General features: G+C 54.2%; 2 protein-coding genes and 1 long non-coding RNA gene across 10 annotated transcripts in view; 1 reads left to right on the top strand and 2 right to left on the bottom strand.

Moving 5' to 3' along the window:
• Positions 1–3,935, bottom strand: GPSM3 (G protein signaling modulator 3). 3 transcript variants are annotated; one of them, XM_006931590.5, is made up of 5 exons: positions 3,661–3,935; positions 1,678–1,722; positions 1,360–1,468; positions 964–1,163; positions 1–740 (listed from the first exon to the last, which is right to left on the bottom strand). In XM_006931590.5, exons 1-5 carry the CDS (start codon positions 3,793–3,795, stop codon positions 603–605), a joined length of 627 nt encoding a protein of 208 aa, XP_006931652.2. In that variant the 5' UTR covers positions 3,796–3,935; the 3' UTR covers positions 1–602. The 3 variants fall into 3 exon arrangements, with proteins under 3 accessions (XP_006931652.2, XP_044913256.1, XP_019685956.1); XM_045057321.1 differs by having other exon boundaries at positions 1,360–1,462; positions 3,661–3,795; XM_019830397.3 differs by lacking the exon at positions 3,661–3,935 and adding an exon at positions 1,949–2,117.
• NOTCH4 (notch receptor 4) lies at positions 3,388–25,935 on the bottom strand. 3 transcript variants are annotated; one of them, XM_045057306.1, is made up of 30 exons: positions 25,797–25,935; positions 24,917–24,998; positions 24,431–24,723; positions 22,563–22,910; positions 22,364–22,486; positions 22,009–22,245; positions 21,754–21,909; positions 21,251–21,445; positions 19,735–19,848; positions 18,433–18,546; positions 18,223–18,345; positions 17,312–17,471; positions 15,719–15,864; positions 15,285–15,437; positions 14,952–15,069; positions 14,648–14,735; positions 14,140–14,293; positions 13,151–13,335; positions 10,939–11,191; positions 10,599–10,711; positions 9,254–9,777; positions 8,312–8,695; positions 8,031–8,206; positions 7,275–7,494; positions 7,049–7,121; positions 6,807–6,945; positions 5,984–6,279; positions 5,606–5,753; positions 4,988–5,085; positions 3,388–4,628 (listed from the first exon to the last, which is right to left on the bottom strand). In XM_045057306.1, exons 1-30 carry the CDS (start codon positions 25,852–25,854, stop codon positions 3,924–3,926), a joined length of 5,976 nt encoding a protein of 1,991 aa, XP_044913241.1. In that variant the 5' UTR covers positions 25,855–25,935; the 3' UTR covers positions 3,388–3,923. The 3 variants fall into 3 exon arrangements, with proteins under 3 accessions (XP_044913241.1, XP_044913240.1, XP_044913243.1); XM_045057305.1 differs by having other exon boundaries at positions 7,040–7,121; XM_045057308.1 differs by lacking the exons at positions 14,140–14,293; positions 14,648–14,735; positions 14,952–15,069; ... (4 more) ...; positions 18,433–18,546; positions 19,735–19,848 and having other exon boundaries at positions 7,040–7,121.
• Positions 4,595–26,890, top strand: part of LOC111558977 — a 25,248-nt gene continuing 2,952 nt past the window's right edge. The window contains exons 1-6 of one of the 4 annotated variants that reach the window (XR_006597663.1): positions 4,595–4,733; positions 6,810–6,926; positions 7,233–7,452; positions 20,717–20,782; positions 23,064–23,246; positions 23,446–24,106. This is a non-coding gene — a long non-coding RNA (uncharacterized LOC111558977). Of the gene's footprint in view, positions 4,734–5,963; positions 6,927–7,232; positions 7,453–20,716; positions 20,783–23,063; positions 23,247–23,445; positions 26,309–26,890 lie in introns of those variants that run through there. The other 3 variants (XR_006597662.1, XR_006597664.1, XR_006597661.1) reach the window with 3 other exon arrangements.

The raw sequence follows: 26,890 nt of genomic DNA on the forward strand, positions 1-26,890 counted from the left end.
TCCAGAGGAGAATTACATTTATTCATACAACCAAAACATCGGACTCGAGCAGCAGTGGGGAGGGAGGGTGGGCAGTGCTAAGTGTCCATTCACAGCCTGTAGGCCCCTCAGTCCTGGGGTGGGAGTGTTGGTGGTGGGGTGGGCGAATGGTCTTACCTTTTTGTAATGCCCTCTCTCCCTTCTTACTGGGAAGGAGGGTGGAACTGTCTCTCAGGCCCTAACTTTGGGAGATTTGCCTTCTCTTGGGAGATGGAGGCCTGAGCCCTCAGATCCTGCCTAGTGGCTAGACTACTGGGGGTATCCCCACAGCTCAGGACCAAGACTTCCAGCCACTCCTTGGGATGGGGGGGGGGTGGTTCCTCAGTGGCTGGGATCTTCTCACTGCTTCAAGCTCCCATGTACTGGGGGAGGGAGTTAAATGACCAGCCTACCCCCAGGACTTTCACCTCCTCTGTTCCTCGGGAAGGTGGATGAGGATGATGGATATTGAGATTTCTCCTGGGTCTTCCAGTCTCTGGTGTCCCTGCCAAGCAGGGGTTGAGGGCATGCTGCCCAGCTTTGAGCCCCAGGAGTGTGGAGGGGCTGGTGGAGGGGCTCACGTCTCAGCAGGTATGTGTGGGGGGCCGGGACCTTTGCTCCTCCATTCGACCTCCACCCTGAACTCTCAGCAGCAACTCCAGGAGCTCCTGTCCCCCTGGGGGTAGGGGAGGCTCTGACCGCTGGGCTTCCATCCGCTGGCACTAGAGGAGTGGAGGGAAGGGAGTGTTGGTGAGATTTTAAGAGGGGCAGGCCTTGCAAGGAGCCAAGGCTGGTGAGAGGGGTATGTAGGATACCTGTGATGGGGATGGAGGGACCGGGGCCTGGCCAGGGGGTAGATGGTGGGGAGGAGGGGTAGGGCCCAAAAGAGAACAAAGGCCAAGAGACCAGAAAGCCTGGGTCTTGCCTTCTGGGGAGGTGTCTCACCTGGTGACTGAGGATAGTGCTGTAGAGCTGTTCTCTGTCCTCAAGAGGCCGAAGTGGGGCTGGGGCTATGCTTGGGGGGTTCTGGGGGATGTGGAAGGTGGCTCTTTGCTCCTCTAGGCGGCGGGACTGGGCCTCAGCCACCAAATCCAGAAGGAGCTCAGTCTGCAGGGAGAGCAGGGAGGCCGAGCGGGGCCCCAGGGCTGGGGAGAGGAGGGGTAGGGCTCAGAGACCCAGAGAAGTTGGCAGACAGGAGGGGTGGTGGTGCTAGATGACTTGGAGTGAGAGCTGAGGGGGTGCAATGAGGAATCAGGAGGAGGTGGGGAGAGGGACTTGGTAATGGGATCAGGAAGGATGTGGGCACCAAGGTGAGGGAGCTCCCTGGGCGAGTGAGGGTACCTGTGTGGTGGGTCCCTGGAGGAGGAGGGGACGGAGGAGCAGATCGCCAAGGCCGAGTGGTGGTGTTCACAGGGGGCCAGCCATGCTCATCCTGATGGGGGCCCTGATGCTGGGAGACATCCGGTCCAATCAAGTGGGGGTGTGGTGGGCAGGGGGCTAGGCTGACAGCCCATTTCCTCTTTCTGTGTCTCTGTTCCTGCCTCAGTTTGCCCAAGCCCTTCCAAGTCCCCCGAGTCCCCTTTCACTGTGTCCCTGCCCCACATCCTCTTACCTCCCTCTCTCCCAGTGTCAGCCTCCCCAGCCCAGTGCGCAGCTCACCTGGTCACCATTCTCTTCTTCCTGGGGTCTCTCGGCCTCCATCCCCTGGAGGGGAGAAATTGATGGGGGTGGGGTAGCTGGAATTTGGGAGGAGGGCTGGAACCCTAGGTTCCTGAGGGGAGTGGGGGCTGGAAGGGGTGGGGGTGAGCCAGGGGCTGGATGCCTGGGTACTGAGCAGGAAGCTGGGTTCCTGGTCAGCCCCCCCACGGGCCCCGCCCATCCCTGTCAACTTCCTCCAGTTCTCTTTTCCCACCCAAACTACTTGCTCGACCTCTCTCGCCCCAGGGGAGCACAGAGACTGGGAAAAGCGTCTCCAGCTGCAGTAGTGGAGGGGGTTTATCATAGAGAATGACTCTTGGCCTTCACATCTCCAGAGGTTCAGTAGTCCCTCAACCCTAGGCTCTGTTCTTTCCACTCCCCTCCTCCCCTTCAGCTCTTTCTGTCAACACAGGAACTAGCTACACAGGAAGTGGTTTTACTCCTCAGAACCCCCCCCCCCCGCCCACTCCCCCAGGTCCCCTTCCTAAGAGGACCCTGATGTAGGCTTTGTCCCTCTTCTGTGTCCCAGCTTCCCACAGACTTATGGGGACTGGGAGGGGCATGGTTCCAGTGGGAAGCAAAGTACTCAGACCCAGGGATGTTGGGCCCTCAAACATGTACATATACCCCTAGCAGTGGCTCCAACACACAGTAAGTATTCAATAAATATGTGTTGGATAGTTATCCCTGCCCTCTAGGTGCTTATAGTCTATTCAGGGGACAAGATATGTACCAAATGTGAGACAAGGGGCAGGGGAAACTTTCCTCTGGTTATGAATGAAGGGTATAGAAATGGAAAAGGGAGATGACCTTCTCCCTGGCTTGGTCTCAATACTGGTCAGGCACGCTGGCACCAGGGTGGGAACAGGATAGAGATATTTGGAACCTCTAAATGGCAACCTGCCATATTATGAAGTTTACAGGTGAGTGACTTGGAGCATGAAGTCAACTCTAGTGATCAAGAGATCTAGAGATCAAGAGATCTACCACTTAATGCCTTGCAATCTTGGGCAAATAAAATCTCTGTGCCTCAGTTTCTCAAAGAGTAAAATGGAGCTTTAATAGCGCCTACCTTATAGAATTGATGTGAGGATTAATTGCGATAATTTGGCATATAGTGAATGCTCAATAAATGGTAGTTACTATTAGCTTTCAAAATGCCTCATGCCTCCATGTCTCAGGCCCATCACCATTAAAGAGGTGTAACCGTGTTTCTGAAAGGTGTATGTTTGAGATGCTCTCTCCATCTGCCTTAACTTGAGGCCTTAGGAATCTCCTAAGTGCTCATAACTAAATGCCCTTTGAAGAGGATAAAGGGTATATATAGTTATGTGTGGTTTCTCCCTGGGCTACTAGAGACTTACTTTCAGGTGATACTCTAAAATAACAACAGTATCCCGCAAATCTTATTCTCACTCTTGAACTGTACTCAAAGCCTCCATCCAAAGAGATGACTTTTTTTTTTTTTTTTTTCCTACGTAGGCTTCACACCCAGCGCAGGGCTCTGAACTCATGACCCTGTGATCAAGTCAGATGCTTAACCAACTGAACCACCCAGGTGGCCCCTAAAGGGATGCCTTTGTTCTTAGAGCACAAAATTCTGAAGACTCTTTGCAGCCATTCCCATGAGTGGCATTTTTTCCCATTCCACTCAACTCTTCCAAAAAAAGGTTAACACTTCAAATAAGCTTTATTATGGGATGACAGATTTGAGGTTCTTAAATAGATAGTGGTGGCGAGAAGAATGACGCTTCATCCCTGGGATGGTTTGTTGAGGAGGGAAGTGGGTAAAGTGCAAGGAGTCATCAGCTGGAGTGGCCCTTGGCTCACACACTTCAGCACCTACACAGTGCCTGGCACATAGTAGGTACTCTGTAAATATTTGTCAGCTATTTGTGGATGACAGAGGTTTCCTTTGGATACCGTATACAGGAAAGAACTTACATCCTTTACGTTTGTAGTAATTGGTTCCACTCCACCCTTCTGTAGCTCCTCACCCTTATTTTCTGGGAGAAGGGCTGGGCCCTCTTCATTCAGGGCTGCAGCTTCTCCACGTGTAAGACGAGGAGGAGTGGGCATAGTCACTTTGGGAGGGACACAATACTCTTGACTCCTCACTTCTGGGGATCCAGGATCTTAAAATCTGGAGTGTTTCCAGGCTGTCCTATAATGGGTGCTCATTTTTAGAATCCCTGTCATGTAGCGTCCTATTTTTGACCCTCGCCTCCCGCGTTTAAAGTTGTTACTTGGTGGGTTGGAGGATCCCAGGCGACTTGAGGGGATCCCCGCTCCGGGGACGGCGTAAGGCAAGGAGGCGGGATTGGAGTGTTGGAGCCGCAGGCTCTCAGGGTCACCCAATCGCAGGGCCAATCGTCGGCTGAGGCCCCACCCCCGCCCCCGGAAGCGGCCCCGGATCTTCCTGGCACTACAGCAGGGTTGGGCCGAGACCCGCGCATGCCTGGAGAAAACCTACGGCCTCCGGGGGACAGGCCGCCTCCTGCTCCTTTCGATGGGCTCTGGCAATGCGAATAGGCTCCACCCCCACGCGCGGCCCATTCTAATGACAAAGTCTGGGTTTGCAGACATGCTCCGCCCCCACGCGGACCAGCCCCAGCTGACAGCGTCCGGTTGCGCGGCAGAGCCCCGCCCCGACGCGGGGGCAAGCTTCCCGACGCGGTACGCGAGCGCGGGAAGGCTTCCGCCTCGCGGCCGGGCGTGGCTTTGTGACGCGCTTCCAGTGACCCCGCCCCCCCCAGTAGCGTCAGGAGATCCCAGTGGTTACGCTGGCGAGCGATGTCTCCGGGCGCTAGCCCGGCGTGGTCCCGCAGTCCTCGGGCCGCTCCTAGTCCCAGCAGCAGTTGAGCTACTTCCACCGCCCCTTCTCGGGCCGCCAGGAACAGCGGCGTCTGCTCCTGTACCGGAAGAAACAGCCAGAGGGCGAGATCAGGGAGGGCCACGCCCACAGGGCTGGCCCTTCCGGACTCCACTCTCTTGACGACTGGCCCCTCCCCATTCAGGTTGCGTGGCATTCCCGCTCTTTCTGCCTCTCCCACGCTCGTTTTCTTTTCTTTTCTTTTCTTTTCTTTTCTTTTCTTTTCTTTTCTTTTCTTTTCTTTTCTTTTCTTTTCTTTTCTTTCTCTTTCTTTCTTTCTTTCTTTCTCCCTCTCTCTCTCTCTCTCTTTCTCTCTCTCTTTCTTTCCTGTCTCTTCGTTTTTCTTTCTTTTCTTTTCTTTTTCTTTTTTTTTTGTAGGGAGCCCACTCTCGGTCTAACCCTGCCGTCCTGGGCATCTTTATCGGCTCCGGCCTGGAGAAGGGAGCGGGCGGCCCGGGCGTTGTTCACGGCGGCGGCCCAGTGCAGCGCGGTTTTTCCTAGGGGACGACATGGGAGGTTGTTACCCAGAGGCTGGGGACCAGACGCCTGGGTTCCTGTTTCCCACGGATTCTGGTTTAGAGGGAAGGACTTACTCGGGCTGGCTGGGTTACTTCAAAGGCGGAAGCGTTGCCTGGGTGACCGCCGGTTGACCGGAAGCCTTGCTTCTAGTAACGTCACCGGCGCGCGGGAGGGACAATGGGGCATTGTTCTGGGCACGGTGGGACCGGGAGACCTCCCCCCACGAGACCCTTTTCCCTTCTCACAGACACTTCTTCCCCAGCCTATTTTCCAGTGGATTAGGGCAGTGTGTGTATGTTGTTCAGGATGAAAGGGGAAGACGACGTTTTATACTGACACCACACCGCAGGTTTACCACCCTGACAGCTAGGTGGGATGGAATCCCCCAGCCTCCAGTTGGTCCTTCAGCTGCTTCCTTTTTTTTTTTTTTTGCCTCTTACTCACACCCCATCTGTGCAACTTCTCCATAGCACAACTCCAACCTCTCCGGATTCATACCCCATTTATCTCTGGCCCCCACATCTGCTTGGGCTGCAATCAGTTCTTCAACCAGGTCCTCCACCGCCAGCCTAGCGGCCAGCATCAGGGCTGTGGTCCCGTCCTCTGTCCGCGCATCCACTGCAGTCTGTCTGCTGCGGAGCAGGAGCTGGGGGGGCCAAAGAGGGGCAGTGATCCCTGTTATGTTCTGGACTGCTAGCTCAGGTCCCTCACACTCTTAACCACCCCCAAACCCATATTCAGTTATCTGTTGTTTTTCCTTTCAGATCCCCAATCTCGTATCACCTTCCTCTCTGCCAAACCCTAGGGGATGCTTTTGCCCAGGTTTACTTATGAGTTTACCCCCTGTTCCCTTTAGCGATCCCAGTGTGCACTGACCTGGCAAACCTCCCGAGCGTCAGCAGCCACAGCGGTGTGAAGAGGGGTGCGCCCTGCTCGGTCTGGCTGGTTGGGGTTGGCTCCAGCCTCAAGGAGACGGCGGGCAGCGGTTGGCCGGGAGAATCGGGCAGCCAGGTGCAGGGGTGTCTCCCCAGTACCCACAGTGTGAGCCTGGGGACAGGCCCCTCCACCCAACAGAGGTTCCCAGGGTTCAGGGCTTCCCAACCATGACCCCTGGAAGGTCCTGGACTCCACTCCCCCACAGCAAACTGCTGACATCAGGGCTGTCACCCCATCTGTGGGTGAGAGACATGAGGGATGGGAGACAAGTCAATCAAAAGGACGTAACTGGGGTAGGAGGAGAACTTGGAGGTTAATGGAGAATCATAGCCTCAAGTGTCAGGAAGCCCAGCTCTGGCTCTTGACTTTATGTGGCTTTAGTCAAATGACTTTTCTACTTTTCTCTGTGCTTCAGTTTCCTCATCTATAAAAGGAGCCAGTAGGCATAATTCTTTAACATTGTAGGGCAGTGGTTCTCAAACTTGAGTCTGGATCAAACTTACCTGGAGGGCTGGTTAAAACACAGATTTCCCAATATCTTGAATTTCTGAGTCAATAGCTCTGGAGTGGAGCCTGAGAATTTGTATTTCTAACAATTTCCCTGGTGAAACTGATTCTTCTGTCTGGGGACCACACTTTGAGAACCACAATTCTAAGGCACTAACTCTAAGGTTAGTTTTTTCAGCTCGAATATCAAAAGGCTTTCTGATTCTAGAAGAGTCAAAGGGAGTTTTCCTTTTCTTGATCTGGTTGTCTTACATACCAGGCCCACGGGTATCCACGTCAGGGACATCCATCTCAGATTCCTGGGGAGGAGTCAGCATGGCTGCCTGGGGGAGCTCCTGACAGTCACCCCTCAGAGGACAGAGCTGGCACTTGGAGGGTGAGGCCATTTCCTCAGCCTTGGGGATCAGAACAAGGATCAGTGAAGGAAAGTTGACTTGTCCCTTTAACTCCACCATCACCTCAGGACCATTTCTGTCCCAGTGGTTTCACCTGGCCCACCTCTTCGCCTTCTTTGGTGCCTGAGCACATCACAACTCCATCCTCATCAACTTCTGCCTCTGGCTTCAGTGCCCTGGAAGGGGGTGTGTGGGTAGGGGACTTTCAGGGTCCCCAGGATTTCCAGCAGCCTTCCTTCCCCCCTCCCCTTCCTCTGTCATCAACTTCTGATCATCAATCTCCACAGGAAAGAGTCTTTCCCAGAGCCTGGGTTCATCCTCACTCTTACTTGAGGCCGATGCTATCTTCACCCAGGGGAGGCCGGCGTCTGCGGGGAGTGGGCTGAGTTCGAGGCCTTCGAATGAACCCAGGGGGCAGCCAGAGGGCCCCATGCTCACGGCGCCGCCGCCGGATGAGCTGAAGGACGAGAAGAGCCCCAAGGGCCAGGAGGAGCACCCCAGCCACTGGTGAGCACAGCACAGGCCAGGGAAGCTGGTTGGTTGGTGGTGCTGGTGGGAGAGACACAGTCACAAAAAGAGACCATTTCTGGTGAGGCTGAGTACTACTGTGAGACCTTCAGGCAAGTGCAGTAACTTCTTTTTGTTTCAGTTTCCCCATCTGTAAAGTGGGAACAATAATTGTACCTGCCTCGTGGCATTGTTGGAAGGATTAAATGAGTTAATGTTATAAAGCGCTTAGAGCAAGGTCTGGCACCTCATAAGTGCTATAGGAGTTTTTTCATGTAGTGTGAGCTGTTTGGCAGAGGGATGATTGGACTTAGTAGACAGGATAGACCAGAACCCAAGGTTTGTGGGAGGTCTATGGTAAAGGCTAGGATAAAGTACTTCGGGAAATAAGGGAGGAGACTGGAGAGCAAATGGGTCATGAGGAGATCCAATTAGAGAATGAGAGGTTCATGAGGGTAAAGTCTCCACACAGAACATTTGGGGTCCCTGCAATCCCATGTCATTTGGCCTCCATTGCTCGTTGCTGGCATGAAAGGGGGTCTGGGAGCAAAGTCAGCGGAAATGACGGGGTCACCTACCGGTGCCAGCACGAGGATGGGCAGCCAGCAGTGGTCCTGGCAGTAGGTGCTCCAGGGCCCCCACTGCAGCCATTGCAGCAAGGAAGCGGAGCAAGAGCCCAGGGTCCCAGGGACAGCGGGATGCAGGGTGGTCAGGGCCACAGCGGGACAAATCCACACCCATCACTACCACAAACCTGTGGGGGAGGCGCCTTAGAGTCCTGTGTGTTGCTTGCTGGCTCCCTTCCCTCCACCCATTAAAACACTAGTGTCTGTCCCATCCTCCTGCCCGGCCTTCTTACCCAGTGCTGAGAGAGTCTGTTTCCTTGCCCCCAGGCTGTGTTTGAGGGGCTGCTCTCTCCTGATGAGAGGGATCCAGGGTTCCTACTAGCTCCTCTTCGGCCTGGGCCCCAGGATAGGGGTACACCATGTCCTTGCCATCACTGTCCTTCCTTACCCAGAGCCCCACTCTCAGAGTCAGGGATAGCACCCGGGCCAGGGCAAGCAGCTGCTGGTCCAGGGCTGGGGGGCTCAGCACCACCAGCAGGGCCAGGGAGGGCCCCCATTCTGAATCTCCATCTTTGGGCCTGCAGTCACCCCCATCCCAGCCACATTCTGCAGTGTTGCAGCCTTTCTCGCAGTGCTCGTTGTGGAAGTGATCACGGCAGTACTGGTCATAGGCTGGACTGTGGGGTGAGGAGAGAGGGACTCAGGATCCCCAAAGAAACTTGACCCCCTTCTTCATTCCAGAGAGATGCCTGATATTCCACTGCCTCTAGGGCACAGGTTGCTAAGTGGATACAGCTCCAGAGCAATGGGCTTAGTCAGGCCCTGGGTGGTAGGTAGTTGAGACACTCTAATGTCTATGACACCCTTGTTTCCTAAGACTGTCCCTTCTCCCTACCCTCCCAAGCTCTCCTGTCTCCCTGAAGGAGAGTCCAAAGACCTTTTCCCTCAGGGGTGCTGGTTGTTAGGGGAGATACTCCATGGCAACAGGTCTTAGAGAGGCTTGAGGCCAGAGCTCTCACAACTCTTAGGAGCCCAGACAGAGGCAGTGCCCTCCTTCCTGGTCCCCATGTTAAATATTGATGCTGCCCTATTCCCCTGGGCTGGAGCCTAGTGTCTTCCACCCCTACTTGGCAATGGTTATCAAGGGTGGAAACTGCCTGGAGCCTGAGGCTGTGGTCACACTGTAACTTAGAGGCCTCCCCACCCCCAACCTGAAGTCAGGGTTTTAGGCTCACGTGCAGGCTGGAGGAGTCTCACAGTCGTAGCCATCGAACAGACACTCTGCAGAGTCACACTGTGGGTGGCACTGTCCATCCCGGAAGAGAAGCCAACACCGGGAGTGGGAAGGACAGCCCTTCCAGGGGTCCGGAACCCCTAGGGAGCAGTCTCCCCCATCCCAATTTCCTCCAGGGCCGCTGCAGCCAGCATCACAGGCCCCATCTCCACCTCTGCCCTCACATCCCTTTGCTCCAGGCCTCTGACACCGGGGCCCTGGAGAGCTGGGAGGGCAGGAGCATCGGAAGGCTGGGGACCCCAGCCCAGGGATCTCTGAGCAACTGCCATTGTGTAGGCATGGAGAAGGAGGGCCACAGCCATGAGGAGCAGGTGGGGTCAGGCAGTCAGGGCCCCCGTAGCCATTGAGGCAGGCACAGCGGGGTGGGAAGCCAGGCTTGGGGGAGGGCAGACACAGGCCACCATGGTGGCAGTGGTGGTGGCCACAGGAGGGGGCTCTGTGGTTGCAGGTAGGGCCCTCAAAACCCTGTGGAGAGGAGAGAGATGTTGGGGAAGGCCCTTGTATTATTCTTCCCACTCCCCCCCAAGCAAACTCTCGGGTTAAGATAACACAGATGGCCCTAGAATCTCATATCTGGAAGGGGCCTCAGAGAACATCAGGTTTATATCAAGTCATTTTATAGATGTTGAAACCATAGCCCATGGTTTTTTCACATAATGACATATTACACAGTGAAAACGGACGAACCACCGCTGTGTGCAACAACCTGGAAGACTAAACACTTAATAGAGTGGTATTAAATGAATATTATCTTAATCCTTGGACATAGGGTGGTAAACTCTCTTTCTCTGGAAGGGGAAGAGGATAGAGGAAGATATAAGTACGTGTGAGTCATCGTTACTGTTGTAATTCTTAGGTTAGGTTCCTGGGTATTATGTTGTAAGAATAATAAAAAGAAGGCCATGCACAAACCAATGATGATAGTGTATCATGAACAAAGGCTTATGATTAACCTGATTTCATGCATCTGAGGTCCACACGTGCACGCGCGCGCGCACACACACACACACACGTAAAAGAACTTACCCAAGGTCGCCCAGCTTGACTCTGGGGCCTTACCTTGGGCAGTGCCAATGATTTCTAAAAATCCATTCATGCTAACACCTGATCCTGCCTGCCCCCCTGAACTGCTTCTGAGAGCCACTCATCGCCATTCACATGGGCTGGTTCTCGTCAATAATTCCCACTCCAGTGCTCCCTAGACTCCCCTCTAGGATCCCACTCAGGCATTCTCACCTGGCACCAGTGTTGGGGGAAACAGAGAAGACTGCTTTGTGGTTACTTACCTGGAGGCAGTGGCAGGTGAAACCCAGGGGTGGTCCTGCTGTTGTCTCACAAGACCCTCCGTTGGAGCAGGGCTGGCTCTGGCAAGGGTCTGTCTCCACTTCACACCACTGGCCTGTGGTGGGTGGGGTTAGATGTCATACGCTACTTCAGTCATTGCCCCCTTCCTAGCTCATTACTGGGAATTGACCCAGTACTACCTGCACAGGAAGGGATCCTGGGGCATATTCCCTGGGGTGGGGAGGCAGGGGGATGGACATGATGACTAGGCTGCCTTGTGGGTGGGGGTTGTCAACTCAGCTGTGCCACAGAGATGCCTGCACACACCCTCCCAGGCCTCACCCGTGTATCCAGGCAGACATTGGCAGTAGAAGGCATTGGCCAGAGAGTGGCAGGCTGCAGTGCCTGGGGGGTGGCAGGGCTGATCCAGACACTCATCTACGTCCCCTTCACAGCGCAGCCCCACAAAACCTGGAGGGCAGGTGCAGTAGAAGCCTCCAGGTTTGGGGGTGCAGGTCCCATGGTTGTGACAGGGCTGGGATTGACAAGCGTTGGATTCCTTTGAGCAGTTCTGTCCATTGTAGCCTGGGGCACACTGCCGGCAAAGAGGGTCAGACGGAACCAATAATCCAGCCCATCTCAACAGTACAGGGGAGCCAGCTCAAGACAGTCTGCCCAATCCCTTCCCTACCTTCCAGTTCAGAGTATCACTCAACTGATCATCCATCACAGCCCTGTGTAGCTTCACCCTTGTATCTCAACTCCATGCTATACCCTTGTTCAATAGTGGGCAATTTAACTGCTCCAGCAGTCCCAAACCATCTTATGATACAATGCTATTAGACATAGTTCTGTTTTTGGTAAGACCTCCCTCCCTCAATCACACGCCTCACCCCCAGGCTCTGTCATGCTTTCTTAATTAATTTGTAAGTGTTTATTGAATGCCTGCTTCGTGCCAGGCACTGTTGTAGGCACTAGGAACATGAAGAAAATTAGAACTCATCCCTGCTTCCATGACGTTCTCAGTAAACCAGAGAGACAGCTAGCATTTATTGCATGATTTCTATACATAAGCTCATAAAACCCTCCCAACAAACTTGTATGTGAATTATCTCATTTGATTCTCACTTTACAGAAAAGGCAAATGATTCCTGGAAAGACTGCATGACTCGGCTAGCAGGTGGCAGAGCTGGGATTCAGTGCAAGTCTGTGACTTCATAACCAGTACCCTTAGCCATTTTCCAATTGTTTACCTTTCTGCTAGTGGGAGAAGGGTCATCGCTGAGGTCTGTACCATGTGCTGAGTTCTTGCAAGAGGAAGGAGAGCATGCAAGAATGCAGTACCAGGCTTCAGAAAGGTGGAGCAAAAGGGAATTACAGAGAGTGTGAGGAGTGGCTGGAGGGCTGGGAGAAGCGGGTAAGGGGGTATCTTGGAGATATCGGAGGGAAGGAGTCTCAGGAAAGGGGAGGTAAAGCTGAGTGTTGGGTGAAGGGGTGTTTGCTACTAATTAGTACATTGCTTTTGTGTGTTTGAAAATGGTCATAATAAAAAGTTAAAGAATAAAATTAAAAAGTTAAAGAGGATGGTTGGGGAATTTGCATCACACCTTTTATCCAAAGTCAGCCTTCTGAGTACAGGCATCAGGCTGCTTGGACTTGAATCCCAGCTTTGCCTCTTCTGCTCAGTGATCTGAACCACGAGGGAGAGGCCCAAACCCAGTCTGGAGAGAAGTTAGGGACATTTCCCTGAGGAAGGCACCTGTTGAGCACCGTCCAGTGGAAGTGGGTGGGGAAGGACACTGGAGAGCCAGTATAAGGGGTGTGTAGGGAAGCCAACAGCAGCTGGAGCAGAGAGTAGGAGGGCGGGGGTGTGGGGACATGAGACCTAAGAAGCAGGCAAGGCTGGGTCACGCTGGCCTTAGATTTCACTATCAAAGAACCACAGTGGGGCGCCTGGGTGGCTCAGTCAGTTGGGCGTCCGACTTAGGCTCAGGTCATGATCTCGCGGTCTGTGAGTTCTAGACCCGTGTCGGGCTCTGTGCTGACAGCTCAGAGCCTGGAGCCTGCTTTGGATTCTGTGTCTCCCTTGCTCTCTGCCCCTCCCCCGCTCATGCTCTGTCTCTCTCTGTCAAAAATAAATAAACATTAAAAGAATTTTTTTTTTTTTTTTTCAAAAGAGGTGGGCAGCCACTGAAGGGTTTTAAGCAGGGGAGTGTCAGGTCAGCTTAACGTTTTCAACAGAGCACCCTGGTAGTGGAGTAAAGGTTGAGCCTATAGGTGGACAAGTGGGGAGGCAGGGACAATAGGATGGTGCTCCATGTGTGGAGGACGGTGGAAGGCAGCAAAGGCCTAGACTGAGGCAGTGGGACAAAGGGTGAAGGAGGAAGGACAGAACTGAGAAAGATTTAGGAGGCAAAATGGCATGACTTGGTGGTTGGTTGGGTATGTGGGTAAAGGAAAGGGAAATGAATACATCACTACACGCCCCCTCAACTGCTTTTCCCACATCCACCCACGCTTGTCTCCCCTACTGCTATCCTCTAGACCGGCTTACCTGGCAGAGATACCCAGTGGGCTGGGCCATGCATGTGGCCCCATGCTGGCAGGGCCTGGACTCACATGGGTTCACCCTGTCCTGACATACGCTGCCTTGGAATCCAGGGGGGCAGTGGCAGAAATAGGAGGAGCCACTGTCGATGCAGAGACCTCCATTCTGGCACAGGGAAGAAACTTCTGTGCCTGAGAAGAAAGGCAAACAGGGATAGACAAAGCTAAGTTAGGTTCTCAGGGGCCCCAGACACAGAGCAGAGAGGCTCATGGGGATCACTGACATTCCTGGGGTGGGTGGAGGCCACTTGGAGCCTGAGGAGTCAATAAATTCTGGTGCTGAAGAGATTAAGACATCAAGATCCCCCTCCTGCCTGTTCTGCCAGAATGGAGAGAGATACCTCTTGTTAAACTTATTAGAGCGTTATAAGCAACTGTATTCTTGGCTTAAAACAAATGTCAAGGAAGAAAGAACTCAGCGGAAACTTTAGGTGCCTAAGTCTGTCCCCTGAATTGGCATCCTGTGATGTTCTCTCACTGTGATTCCCATCCCCTAACCCCACAGTAGTCTCTTTCCTGAGTTCTGCTCATATTAAACCTCATTGGAATGAGGGGGGGTATTCTTTCACAAGGGGGTTGGCATAACATGAAAATGATTGGGAGCAGCAGTTGAGTGAAGTTGGGTTAAGTGTGATCCATTCTAGCTGAGTTATGATGATAGTGACAGAGTTGAGTTGCTTCACATGGAGTTATGTCTCAGTGGTTGTGATAAACTGGAGTCTTGTTGTCTGGGTTGGTTGGTGTTGCTTGAGTTGCTTTGAGCATGGTGATAGGAGGGCTGAGCTATAGAATCAGCAGTAGTGGTTGGTCTGTGTTACTTTGACTCTTAGTTGGTTGTTTTGGTCAAAGGTTGTATGTGGATGCCCTTAGGGATCGGGTAGAGAGGGACACCCTTTCTCTCTTCATCTGTTCCCCAGTTGGTCCTTGGGTTAGTACCTTGGCTCAAAGCGGCCTTCTGGCAGGAGGACAGCGGAAGGTTGCAGAGAGGCCCGGTCCATCCCTGGAGGCACAGGCACTGGAAGGAGGGCCCAGTCTGGAGGCAGTGGGAATTGTGTGGACAGGGCTTCTGGGCACAGATGTCCACCAGAGTCTGAGGTTTAGGAGAGAGCATGGGACAAGACTGAGTGTCATGTGTTCAGGCCCAGAGATGGTCTTCTGCCAGCTGCTCAAAATCCTTACCTGTCAAGCTCTCTCCTGAATGGTCTGGGGCCAGGTGATAGCCTCCCTCCCCCACCCCCACATCTCAGAACAGTTCCTGGGATCAGAAATCCTTTCCTTACCCCTACTCCATGCAAACCTCAAGCTAGAGCTCAACTCCCAGATTCCACACCCCCTTTCATGTGGTTACCTTCCCAAGCTCCCTGCTCTTCTAGTCCCTGAGACCCTCCCACTAGAGCCCATCAGCCACCGCCCTCCTCAGCACACTTGGCTCAGCACCCCTCACCTGGCAGCTGTCTCCTGTGTAGCCAGGGGGGCAGAGGCAGTGGGGACCCTGAGGACCATCTTGGCAGGTTGCCCTGTTCCTACAGGGGCTGGACAGGACAGAGACAAGGCATGGTGGGAGGCAGTCCCGGCAACCAAAGGGGAGGGAGTGTGTGACGCGGTGATGAGATAGGAAACCAGAAAGGGAGTCATAGTGAAAGGATGTGGGATGTGGATTCAAGGCAGCCTGGAGTCCCAGAGGAGATGGACAGGAAGGGTGGGAAGGCTGAGGGGCCCCTTCCCTTCCTCTAGGGGTCTTTGCTCACTTGTCTGCACAGCTAGGACGGGTCCTTCCCTCACAGCGTGGGCCTTGGAAGCCCGTAGCACAGAGGCAGGAGGAGGTGCCAGGCCTGTTCACACAGGTAGCCCCATTGAGGCACGGGGCTGGAGAGAGGAGGCTGTGAGGGGTTGGGTCCTTACCCATACTTGGCCTGTGACCTTAGTCACACCCCGCACAGGACATACACAGCACTCCCTGCTACCCCCATCAAAACTGCAGCTCGTGGTGGCCAGTTGATTTTTATCAGATGGCACCAACACACCCTGACCAGTTCCTCCATCCACCTGTGGCCCAGCCCCAGAACATGGTAGGTACTCACCAGAGGCACAGTGGTCAGTGCTTGTCTGGCAGCGGGGCCCAGTGTGGCTCCGAGGGCAGGTGCAGGAATAGCCCCCAGGGCTGGGGCTACAGGAGCCACCGTTGAGACAGGGCCCTGAGTGACAAGCCGTTAGCTCCTCGCTGCAGGTGGGGCCTGAGGGAAATGAGTGGGGTCTGAGAAAGGGCATCCTCTTCTCTCTGTCTTCCTCCTCTTATCTCCCCTTCCTTTTCCTCATCCCCATCCCTTTTGTCTTCCATCCAACCTCTTTTCTTTTCTTACCACCTCCTGCATATCGCCTGTGGTCCCTGCAGCACATGCCCAGTTCTCCTTGGTGGTGACCAAGACCCAGAGGCCTTGGACACATGCCTCTACTGGTCTTGCTCTTGATTAGAGGTGGCCAGCCCAGAATGTCTGTGGTTTGGGAAGGGCCTCACCTGTGTAGCCTGTGGGGCAGGTACAGTTGTAGCCCGAGGGCTGGGGGTGGCAGGTCCCCCCATGCGCACAGGGCGTGGAGATGCAGCCCCCTAGCTCTGCTTCACATTCTGGTCCTGTCCATCCCACATCACACACACATGAGGATCTGGTCATAACAAGAAAAAGAAGGGTGGTTTTCTTCTTCTGGTGATTTTTTTTTTTTTAATTTTTTTTCAACGTTTATTTATTTTTGGGACAGAGAGAGACACAGCATGAACGGGGGAGGGGCAGAGAGAGAGGGAGACACAGAATCTGAAACAGGCTCCAGGCTCTGAGCCATCAGCCCAGATCCCGACGCGGGGCTCGAACTCACGGACCGCGAGATCGTGACCTGGCTGAAGTTGGACGCTTAACCGACTGCGCCACCCAGGCGCCCCTCTGGTGATTTTTTCTTCTCCCCTCCCCACTCCTCATCATTGGTTAGACCCCTATGACTTTCTTTTTTTTTTCTTTTTCATGTTCATTTTCGAGAGAGAGAGAGAGAGAGAGAGAGAGAGAGAGAGAGAGAGAGAGAGAGAGACAGGGTGTGAGTGGGGAGGGGCAGAGAGAGAGGAAGACACAGAATTTGAGGCTGGCTCCAGGCTCTGAGCTGTCAGCCGCGAGATCACAACTTGAGCCGAAGTCAGATGCTGAACTGACTGAGCCATCCAGGCACCTCTTCTGTTTTTAAGTAGGCTTCACGCCCATTCCGGAGTCCAATCCAGCGTGGGACCTGAACTCACCACGCTGAGATCACATCCTGAGCTGAGGTCAAGAGTTGGAAATTGAACCAACTGAGCCACCCAGCTCTCTGATCTCTTCTTTTTTTTGGCCCTGAGACTCTGGTCCCCTTCTTCAGTGGCTCTGTTCTCAGCATTTTCCCCTTCCATACCTGCCTCCTGCTTGTTTTCTCCGACTATACGTATGAATATGTATATACATTTCTTCTATAATTTGTTTATTATCTGTCTTTCCTCATTAGAATGAGAGCTCCATGAGAACAGACACTTTGTCTCTTTCGTTTTGTGCTATTCCTCCAGTGCCTGGAAAAGTATCCACACATAGTAGATGTTCAATATTTGTCTAATGTATGATTTTTTTTCAAATTTTTCAATTTTTTATTTTTGAGAGAGAGAGAGAGACAGAGTGAGAGTGGGAGAAGGGCAGAGAGAGAGAGGGAGACACAGAATCTGAAGCAGGCTCCAGGCTCCGAGCTGTCAGCACAGCTTGGACGCGGGGCCTGAACTCATGAACTGTGAGATCATGACCTGAGCCGAAGTCGGACGCTCCACCGACTGAACCACCCAGGTACCCCTCTAATGTATGATTAGTTGGCCCTGGGATTTCATGTTTTTCTTCCTGTTCTGACCCTCTAGCCCTCCGTTTCTTCTGTTATTTATGAACTCTCCCCTCACGGGATAGCACTCACTAGTGGATCCCTCACCTTGGCTTTGACCTCAGAACTTAGCCACTTCCTTCTTCTTCCCTATTGGTCATTTCTTGCAGACTCACCCCTCCCTGGTTGTCTCCCCCTGGCCTAGCTGAGGAGGACCCAGAGGACAGTGGAAGGTTACCTCTGGCAGTGTCCGTGGTGGCAGGTGCAGTTGTCCTCAACGGGGGCACAGCCAGGGCTTCCGTCAGGGCAGAGGCAGTGAGCCTTGTCTTCCTGATCTTGGCATTTTTGCTTGGGCTGGCACAGGTTGGGGGCACACAGGGGAACCTCACAGAGATGACCTGGGGTGGGGAGATGGGTCACAGGGAAAACAGAGTCCCTCTATGTCCTTGATGGGGCCAAAGCCACTTTTTACATATGACTTGCTCACTCCCCACGAACCTGTCCTTCAGTGGCTCCCTGTTGCCTCAGGATACTGTCTAACTTCCTCAGAATGGCACACAGGGTCCTGCATGGCATCATTTCGCAATGCAGTTACCTGCAGCTAAAACATGTAATCATTCTGTCTTGACAAACTCCTACTCATTCTTCCAGACTCAGCTCAGCCATTACCTCCTCATGAAGCCTTCTCATCTCTAGCCTGGTTGGCTGGTCCTTTGTGCTTTTATAGAATCCTGTGCAGTCCTCTCTCAGAGCACCTGTGGCCATACCCAACAGGAGACTTCTTGGTCTCTCTGCACTAGATTTAAAGCCACTTGAGGAGGGCAGGTCTCTTACCAACTTGTGTCTGTGTCTGGCTGTGCATAGGAGGCACTTAATACATTCTAAATAAGGAAATGAATGGCTTCGTCTTGAACCCCATTCTGTTTCCAAGCCCTAATCACACCATTCATGTTGGGCCCAGTGTGGGCCCTGTAAATAACACCTGCTGTCAGCCTCAGGTTGTGCAAGTTTTGCATTGAATAATTTGAAGGGGTTCCATTCTCATTCTCTTTTTACATTCCAACCCTTGAATATCCAGCAAGGACCTCTGCTCCACCCCTAATGGACTCAACTATCCTGCCAGTCCTTTCTAACACCTCCCCTGCTTACCTGTGAAGCCAGAGGGGCAGAGGCAAAAGAAGGCTCCTGGGAGATCCAGGCAGCTTGCTCCAGTGGGGCATGGGCCACTCAGACACTCATCCACCTCGGCCTGACAGCGAGGGCCTTCAAAGCCTATGGCACAGCAGGAGGGTCAGGGACCTGCAGGGGAGTCTGCACTTGGCCCCCACTCTTCCCTCCAGTGTTTGAGCACTGGTCTACCTGGAAGACACTCGCAGTGGAATGATCCAGGCTGGTCCTGGCACTGCCCACCGTTGGCACAGGGAGAGCTTCCACACTCATCGATGTCCTCCTCACACCGGGAGCCAGTGAATCCTGGGGGGCAGGGAGTAAGTGGGGAGAGATGGTAAAGGTTCTCTTTCCTCTCCTCTCCTCTCCTCTCCTCTCCTCTCCTCTCCTCTCCTCTCCTCTCCTCTCCTCTCCTCTCCTCTCCTCCCCTCCCCTCCCCTCCCCTCCCCTCCCTTCCCTTCCCCTCTCCTCTCCTTTCCTTCTTTTTCTTTCTTTTGTGACTTTGGATTCATCAGGGAGTTTGTTACAAATATTTGTGACTGAGATGTACAGGTATGATTTCATGGATTCAAACAAGAAATTTAGGGTTAATGCCGCTATTTAACATTCTATTTACACAGACAGAAATAACATTCCTATGAATTGCAGTGAAGAGAATCTTGTTTCAAATGGCTTGGTTTGGAGGTTCATCTGCATGTATCATTATATAATGAAGGTACCAATCTGGGGGCTGCTCAAAGAGTGATTTGAATTTCAGAACATAACAGCATATCTTAGTAACTTCATTCTTTATATAAAGAAGGTGCAACTGGCTGTGTGTGTGAATGGTGAAAATACTATGTATCAAAAGCATAAATGCAAGTCGTGGCCCCTCCCCTCAGCAGGAAAAGTGAATCTGGGGGGCTTCCCAGAGAAGACACCTGGGGCAGGTGGAGGTGACAGGAGGATGATGTTCCGCACCTGCCAGTTGTGTGACTTTGGGCAAGTTACTCAAGCTCTCTAGGCTGCAGTGTCCTCTTCTGTAAAAGGGGAATAATAGAACCTACCTTATGGTGTCAATGAAAGGATTAAAGGAGGTAATGCCTGAAAAGTACACAGCCAAGTGCCTGGCCTGGAGCAAATATTCAAGAAACATCTGTTATCATCACATCAGGGAACAGAGGGATCGATAATGGTGGAGAAGGAAGGCCGGGGGCAGTTTTCCCTGCATCCAGGGTGAGCAGTGCCAAGACCAGCCTGGGATCCCCACGAGCGGACTCTGGAGGAGGGCCAGAAGGGACGATTTGGGTAATTTGGCAGGACAGAGATAAAGGTGGATGAGTAGGCGAGGAAGGTTTGGGATGTAACAGAAGAGAGTTGGGGGAGCAGAGGAGTTGGGAGAAATGGGAGCCTCGTTGGCCAAGCCAGGGTGAACTTCAAAAGGTTTGGGATTGCCGGGCCTGCACTGTGGTTCAGGGGCCTGGGCTGAAGGACTGGAGTGGAATCTGTACTCACCAGGCAGGCAGACACACAGGAAGCCGTTGAGGAGGTCCTGGCAGTCAGCGTGGTTCAGGCAAGGAGCAGAGGCACACTCGTCTGTCTCCACCTCACAGAGCTGCCCTTCTAAGCCTGGGACATGGAGATGTGGTGCAGGCTGAGCCCTGCCCGGGCTGCTCACCCCTTCTGCCCAGGAGGACCAGGGTTCTAGAACCCTCCCAGGGTGCTGTGTGCCTGAAGGTTGGGGCGACGAGCCTGCGGTCCTGCTGCTCTGCTGTGTGTGGCTCTGCCCCCTTTAAATGAATGTGAAAGCTCGGGGGGAGGGCACCTGCTGGGACCCGAGGGGGCAGCAAGGAAGTACCTTTGGGGGCCATTCTCTGTGCCCAGACGGCAGGCTCACTGGGCTGGGCTAATGAGCCTGGAGGTCCTCAAGGTCAAATGAAACAAATGGGCATCTGCTTGGAGGTGAGTCATGCCCCTTGTTCTACCCCAGCAGGCTTCTGTGCCAGGGAGACCAGGAGTCCCCAAGGGGGGGTATTTGAAGGGCATTTGGGTAGCTTGTTGGTCACATATTTGTCCTGTATCTTTGGGCTTGTCCTGGTATCCACAGTCTCACCCTGAACTGAAGCTGGATCAGCCTCTAGACCTCGGCTGCCTCCCACTTCTTGCCTGGGGATTCTGCTTCTGAAGTTCCTTGGTATCTATGACCTTGTCCCTTGGAGGACTGCATGGTTTTCTCAGCTTTTTTCCTTGGATGCTGCTCAGTTTAGGAAGGCTGTTTGGTGTAGTGGTTAAATCTACTGAAGCGCTGGGTTTGAATCCCGGCCATGCCACTTACTGGCTGGACAACTCACTTAATCTCTCTGTGTCTGTTTCTTGTAAAATGGATACAGTAACAATACTGACCTTAGAGGGTTCTTGCCAAGATGACAAAATGCATGTAAGATGTTCAGGTGGTACTTGGCATAAAGTAAGCTATTATTTTTTCGGTTTCATTCAGCTTCCTGATATCGGGTTGGTGACTATACCCCTGGGGAGACCTGTCTCCCTTAAAAGTAACTTGGAGGTAGGTGCAGCCTTGTGGCACTTTTTTTTTTCTATTGTACCAAATTCAAGCATACAGGCCCTTTGGGGTTTTAAGGATTTGCTCAATCTCTACAGGGGAGAGTTTCTGTGATTAGGAGGAACATTCTGAGTTGGCATGAGCCGAGGCTGCTGTTGTTCTGCTCTTCCTTGATGGGCCTCTGTGCACAGTGGACCAGGCTGCGCACTTTACAATGACTATGAAGTGAATGCTCTCCTGTCACCCCCAGAGTTGAGCAGTGTACAACCTCAGTACCATCTGTGGCTGCCCTTCTCCTAGAGGCCATGGGTTTCCCAGAGTGTTCATCTTGGGTGGGGAGATGAGAAAGAGGTATTCTTTGATAGCTGATCCCAACTGGCCTGGGGCTATCTATGTTCTGGAGGGGTCATGCCTAGTGGGTTCAGGATTAGTCCCCTGTGTCCTCTACTCAGGGCCCCATCCATCTAGTACCTGGTGGGCAGAGGCAGTGGAAGGTGGCAAGCAGGTCCAGGCAGGTGCTGCCTAGATGGCAGGGCTGGGACAGGCACTCATTGTGATCAGCCTCGCAGCGGGAGCCCGTGTAGCCAGGGGGACAGAGGCAGTCAAAGGAGCCAGGGGTGTTGAGGCAAGAGCCGCCGTGTTCACAGGGACTGGGGCCTTGCTGGGCTAGGAGGAGAGGAGTCAGAAGTTCACAGGGGCCCAGGGCAGAAGGGCAAGGAGGCCAGACTGCCAGGGAAGGCACGAGGGCCTGCTTGTGGCAGAATGAACACAGCGGAGAAAGGGCTGGTGTCTTTAACACAGACGAGGACTAAGTGGGGCCCGGAGGGCTAGGCACTGGTGAGAAGACCGTGTAGGGAAGAATTGCCAAATCTGGACCAAATTGGGAAAAAAGAGATGATTGTATTTTTAATTTGAAAAACAATTTGCAGAGGCTGTTTGGGACTCAGAGAGGATCTGATGTGGGGGTGCCTTACCCATCTGACACTCGTCCAGGTCCTGGTGGCAGGTGGGCCCCGAGTAGCCAGGCTGACACAGGCAGAGTGGAGAGCCTGTCAGGGGATTGGTGCTGCACTGGGCTTCCCCGTGGCATGGCTGGCTCAGGCACATGTCCTCCATGTGGCACAGGAGTCCTGGAGGGCAGGATGGGCCGCTTGAGGATCCCAGCTGCCCCCCTTATGCTTCTGTCACTTGCCATCCTCACGGCCACCTCCCCGAGCCCTCTGTCACACCTGTGCGGCCAGGTGGGCAAAGGCAGGAGAAGGAGCCCACACGATCGATGCAGGTGGATCCCGGGGCACAGGTGGCAGCAACACAGTCGTCTAGGTTCTCTTCACAGCCTGTGCCTCCCCAGCCGCTCACACACACACAATGGAAGCTGCCAGCTGAGTTCTGGCAGGTACCCCCATTTTGGCAGCGAGGGGGACCCTGAGCCTCACATTCATCCACATCTTCGGAGCAATCCCAGCCTGTGGGGGATGGGATGGGAAGGGGACAAAGGCTGGAGTTGGGAGCCCTGTGAGGAGGGGAGGCTAGGGGCTGATCATATGGGCCACGGGGGCCATGGACTTGGCTTAAACGACTCACCTGTCCAGGCCTCTGGGCAGAGGCACGTGTAGGTGCTCAGCCCATCCAGGCAAGTGCCCCCGTTCTGACACTGGTGCCCAGCACAGTCATCTGGATTCACCTCACAGCTCGGGCCTCGGAAACCTGACAGGGTCATGGGATTAGCGAAGGGAAGGGGCCTCCCTGCCCCGGGAGAGGGGTGGCAGATGTGAGGACGCACCTTGGGGGCAGAGGCAGAGGTGGAGGGTGGAGTCTCTCCCTGGAACCAGCTGACAGGTGCCCCCATTGGGACAGCCCGTAGGGGGGCAGGGTCCTGGCTGGAGCTCACAGCGTGGACCCTCCTGCCCAGTGGGGCAGTGACACCAGAAAGATCCCAAGGTGTTATGGCAGGAAGTGCCTTTGGGGCAGGGCCCTGGGTCCAGGAAACACTCATTGATATCATGTTCGCAGGCATGACCCTCGAAGCCAGGTGGGCAGCGGCACTGGATCTGGGGGTACGTGGCCAGACACACCCCTCCATTGACGCAGGGATTGGCTGAGCAGAAGTCCCGAAGCTGGCACTGCTCACCTGAGGCAGAGGACAGAGGGCGCTGTTCAATCCCCGCCCCCTCTCTGCTGGGAGAATCCAGCTCTCACTCTGGATTATCTGTGTCTGATTTTCATGTTGCCTTCTCTTTGTTCCCATACGCTTTTTGCCCTGCTCCACCACCCCTTGCCTCAGTTTGGGCATTCTGGAAAACGGGAGCTGTCGTTGTTGGTGGGAGTACTGCAGGCTGGCCCTGCGGAGCAGACCTGAGACACAGTGTCCTTCCAAATTTGGTGGCCTTTCCTTGGTGGGGAGGAGAAAAGCAGCTGGCCTCCAGACTCGGCACCTTGCTGTGCCACCACCGCTGTGTGCCCTCAGGTGTGTCTGGCCTCCCTTGTCTGGATTTCCTAATCTTTAGGTGGGTACAGTGTTGCAGATAATGATAAGGAGACAGACGTCTCACGTGTTCCCCCCAGTGGCAAGGGCGGTGGTGGCGGCTGGCACTGGGCTAAGTGACCACCTCCTGAACATCACTCCCTTTCCTCCTCTCGACAACGTTTTGACGTGTGGACATCAGCTGGCAACTGAGGATGCAGAGAGCTTAACTACCTGATGCAAGGGCGCGCGTCTCATCGGTGGCAGAGCTGGCACTGGACACGTGGGCCGCTGCTCTGAAGCACATGGCTTGGCAAGTTGCCATTGACAGTCCTCCTTGTTGTCACACCACGAGAGGCTGGTCTCCCACCCCCAAATCCTCAGAATTACCCAGGCACTCAAACTATCTCCATGCCTGGGCCCACCCCAGACCCACTAAAGCAGCCTTTCTGGGACGTGGGCACCAGTATGTTGCAGGCTTTGCAGGTGATTGCTGTGCCTTGCCACGTTTGAGAAGCCTTGCTCTTCTAGTCCACCCCTCACAGATCACTTTCCTCCCCGTGTGGTCTTCACTGCCCTGTCCAGTCCTCTCTCTCCTGGTAGATCAGAGGAGCCTTCCTCTCCAGGGGCTTTCACCTCTGTCCCATACCCCTGACTGCTTCCCCGGGCTAGGACGCCCTGCCCACCAGGGGTCCCACACCCTCATCCCCGGGTTGCACCCCTCTTCCTTGCCTTGATACCCGTTCCTCTCTCTGGGTCAGATCCCTTCCACCCCCATTACACCTCCCACCACCACCGTCTTTCCAGGTGTTGTTATGGGTTCCTACTTGGAAGAATAAAGGCCAGATGCCCATTATGCAGAATCTAGGAGGTTCCCCTCTCCCTGCCTTGTGCTAGGCATTAACCCTCTAGCTACTGGGTCGAGGGGCCAGGCTGGGGCACTAAGGGGGCTATGGCAGTAGCCATTTACTAACGGGTTGGAAAACACTTCAACGTTTTAACCGTTGGTACAGCCATGCTGGTGAATGTGTCTCGGGTCAATGGTCAGCAAGAGGGCTTGTTGATTCTCACAGCGTCTGTCCTCAAAGGGGCTGGCTGTTTTGCAGACTCCAGTTCCATCTTTCCCACCCCACTTCCCAGTCCGGTGTTCCTGCCTGTCCCGTCCTCCCCACCACTGCAGTGCTCACCTGTCCATCCAGGCAGACAGGAACATCGTGGGCGGCCTGAGGCCTGGATATGGCAGCGGCCCATTTTGGAACAGAAGGAAGAACAGGGGTCCTTGAGTTGGGCCTGGCACCTCTGGCCAGTGAAGCCAGAGGGGCAGGTGCAGGAGAAGCTGGGGGCCAAGGGAGAGGGAAGGCTGGGGGAGCCTGGGAGGGCGGGAAGCAGAGCTTGGCAGCTGCCCCCATTCTGGCAGAGCTGGGCATCCTGGCAGGGGTCAGGAAACTGGCATGTCTCACCCAGGAAGCCAGGGGCACACCTGAGCAGGGGAGGAGAGTGGAAACTTAAGTCACTGGGTCCTCTTTGCCTTCTCTCCCACCTCCCTTCCTTTGCCTTCATTTGTTTCCCTTTAGTGCCTTTACCTCCTCCCTTTCTCCTTCCTTCCCAGTCCCTCCTCCTCCCCAGCTCTCCCTCCCCATTTCCGGTCTCCCACTCCCAGGAGACACACTCACTGGCAGCTCCCTTGTCCCTGAGATAGGCTCAGGCAGGTGCCTCCGTTGGCACAGGGTTCTGGGAAGTCCCCACACCGAAGCACTAGGGATGGAGATGAGGAAGGCATGGGAGTGGGGAGCGTTGTGCTCCCAGATTTCTCTGGGTGCTTTGCTGCCTGCAGCAGCCCCACATGTGCTCTCAGCCACCACCACTTCTGCACTTGCCTGATCCTTAAGGGAGTGGTGCTCTTGCCCTCGCTTCGCCCCGCCCCCATCCCAGGCCTGGGGATCCTCTCAGCTCCTAATCCCCACCCCCTTTCCTGTTTATTAGCCAGCCTTCCAAGTCAGCCTCAGGCTCCATCCCTTGGAATGGAGACAACAGGGCTCAGGAGGGGGGCCCAGGGGACTCCTGGAAGGTGAATGGCTGACACATTGAAGGGATTTCCTCCCGGAAGGGCCCAGCATTGAGCCATCCGGGGGGTGGGGACAGCTGGACCGGGAAAGGGACTTGGTCAGCCCTTGACCTTCCCATGTCTCCATCTCCTGCTTTTTTCTCATCGCCTTCCCTAGCAGGTGGCCAGTCTTTTTCCCTCTTTACCTCCTAAATGTGATTGCAAGAGCCTGCTGTCCGCCAGCACTAAGGCCAACTGGGTTCTCCCTGAGGCGGGCACCCTCCCACCCATTCCCCAGACAGTCACCGCCCCTGGCACAGGCCCCAAAGCCTTGGTTTGTGCAGCTGCAGCAGCAGAGTCTTCTCTCCCTGCATTTGGGGGGTGATGGTGGTGAGATTCTCTTCCACCCGGTGTCCTCTCAAAGCATGGGGCTTGGCCCTCCGCCCCCAACCCATCAACACCCTCTTAAGGAAGATGGGTCCCGTCACCTCTCCTACCCCATGCCTCACCTCTGGTCTTGACGACTGAGTGACACAGCAGCAGCAGCAGCAGTGAAGGGGGCTGCATTCCAGAGCACCGCCCCACACCCAGATCCTCTGCCTCCTCAGGCAAGGACCCTCAGAGCCCTCAACCGAGGCAGGAGCCACCTCCTCTGCTCCCACGGCCCCTTCCTCCTCCTCTGCCCACTGCAAGCCTCACGTCTGAGCTGTTTCCTGAGTCACACAATGTCCTGGACACCCTAGTGATGGGAGGGGGAGGAGTGGAACAACATTGAGGGGGATGAGGGAGGGGCCTTCTGTCCCTGACAACCCCTGGGGAGAGGGGGAGTGGGATGGTGTGGCAGGTGAACAGGACGGGAGCACCGGGCTGGGGGGGGGGGTTCTGGGTTCAGTCCCAGCCCTTCTGTTGTTGTGTGGTCTCCCCTTTCTAGAGATGAGAATGACAAGGTGGCTTACCCTTGCCCTGGGAGGGTCAGGGCCTGGAACAGAGGTGTGGGGTGCTGAGGCATCTTCTATTCCAGGTTAGTATCCGTGCTTCTTGGTCAATCTGCAACTTTCTATAAGTCGAAACCACTAACCTTGGCAGTGGGAATGCAGGGCACTCCTAGCCATTACCTTGGCCCTTGCTGGGACTTAGTTTTCTCCTCTGGGGGAATGGGCAAGTTACTGGGCTGGTTCTGGGGGAAATCTTGGCCTTCCTTTGTTGGGAAACGTATAAAACCAATATCAATGATAAATGGACGTTGTCGGTACTGAAATGTGCAGTCTGGATTATCCAGCGCAAACTGTATATTTAGGTAGGTTCCCTTCCCTTTCTCTACCACAGAGATCTCTGAGATGTATGGAATGTCAGTTTCTGAGTTCAGAATTGGAGTAAATAAAACGACAAAAGAGAATTCATTTCCCTGACTCATCCTACCTTTTTTGAGTCAATCCAGGACAGCTCCAGGGTCAGTCACACACTGAGTTTCCTTAGTAGCACAGAGAGCTGAGAGTCTGGGGTGGCTGGAGGTGTTATCAATAGCCATGCACAGCCCCAGCACTGTGGTACCCAAAGCGGCAGCCTGGTGTGCCCGGAGTACCTTCCCTTTTTAAAACTCTTT

Source organism: Felis catus, chromosome B2 (assembly GCF_018350175.1).
Source record: "Felis catus isolate Fca126 chromosome B2, F.catus_Fca126_mat1.0, whole genome shotgun sequence".
NCBI lineage: Eukaryota > Metazoa > Chordata > Mammalia > Carnivora > Felidae > Felis > Felis catus.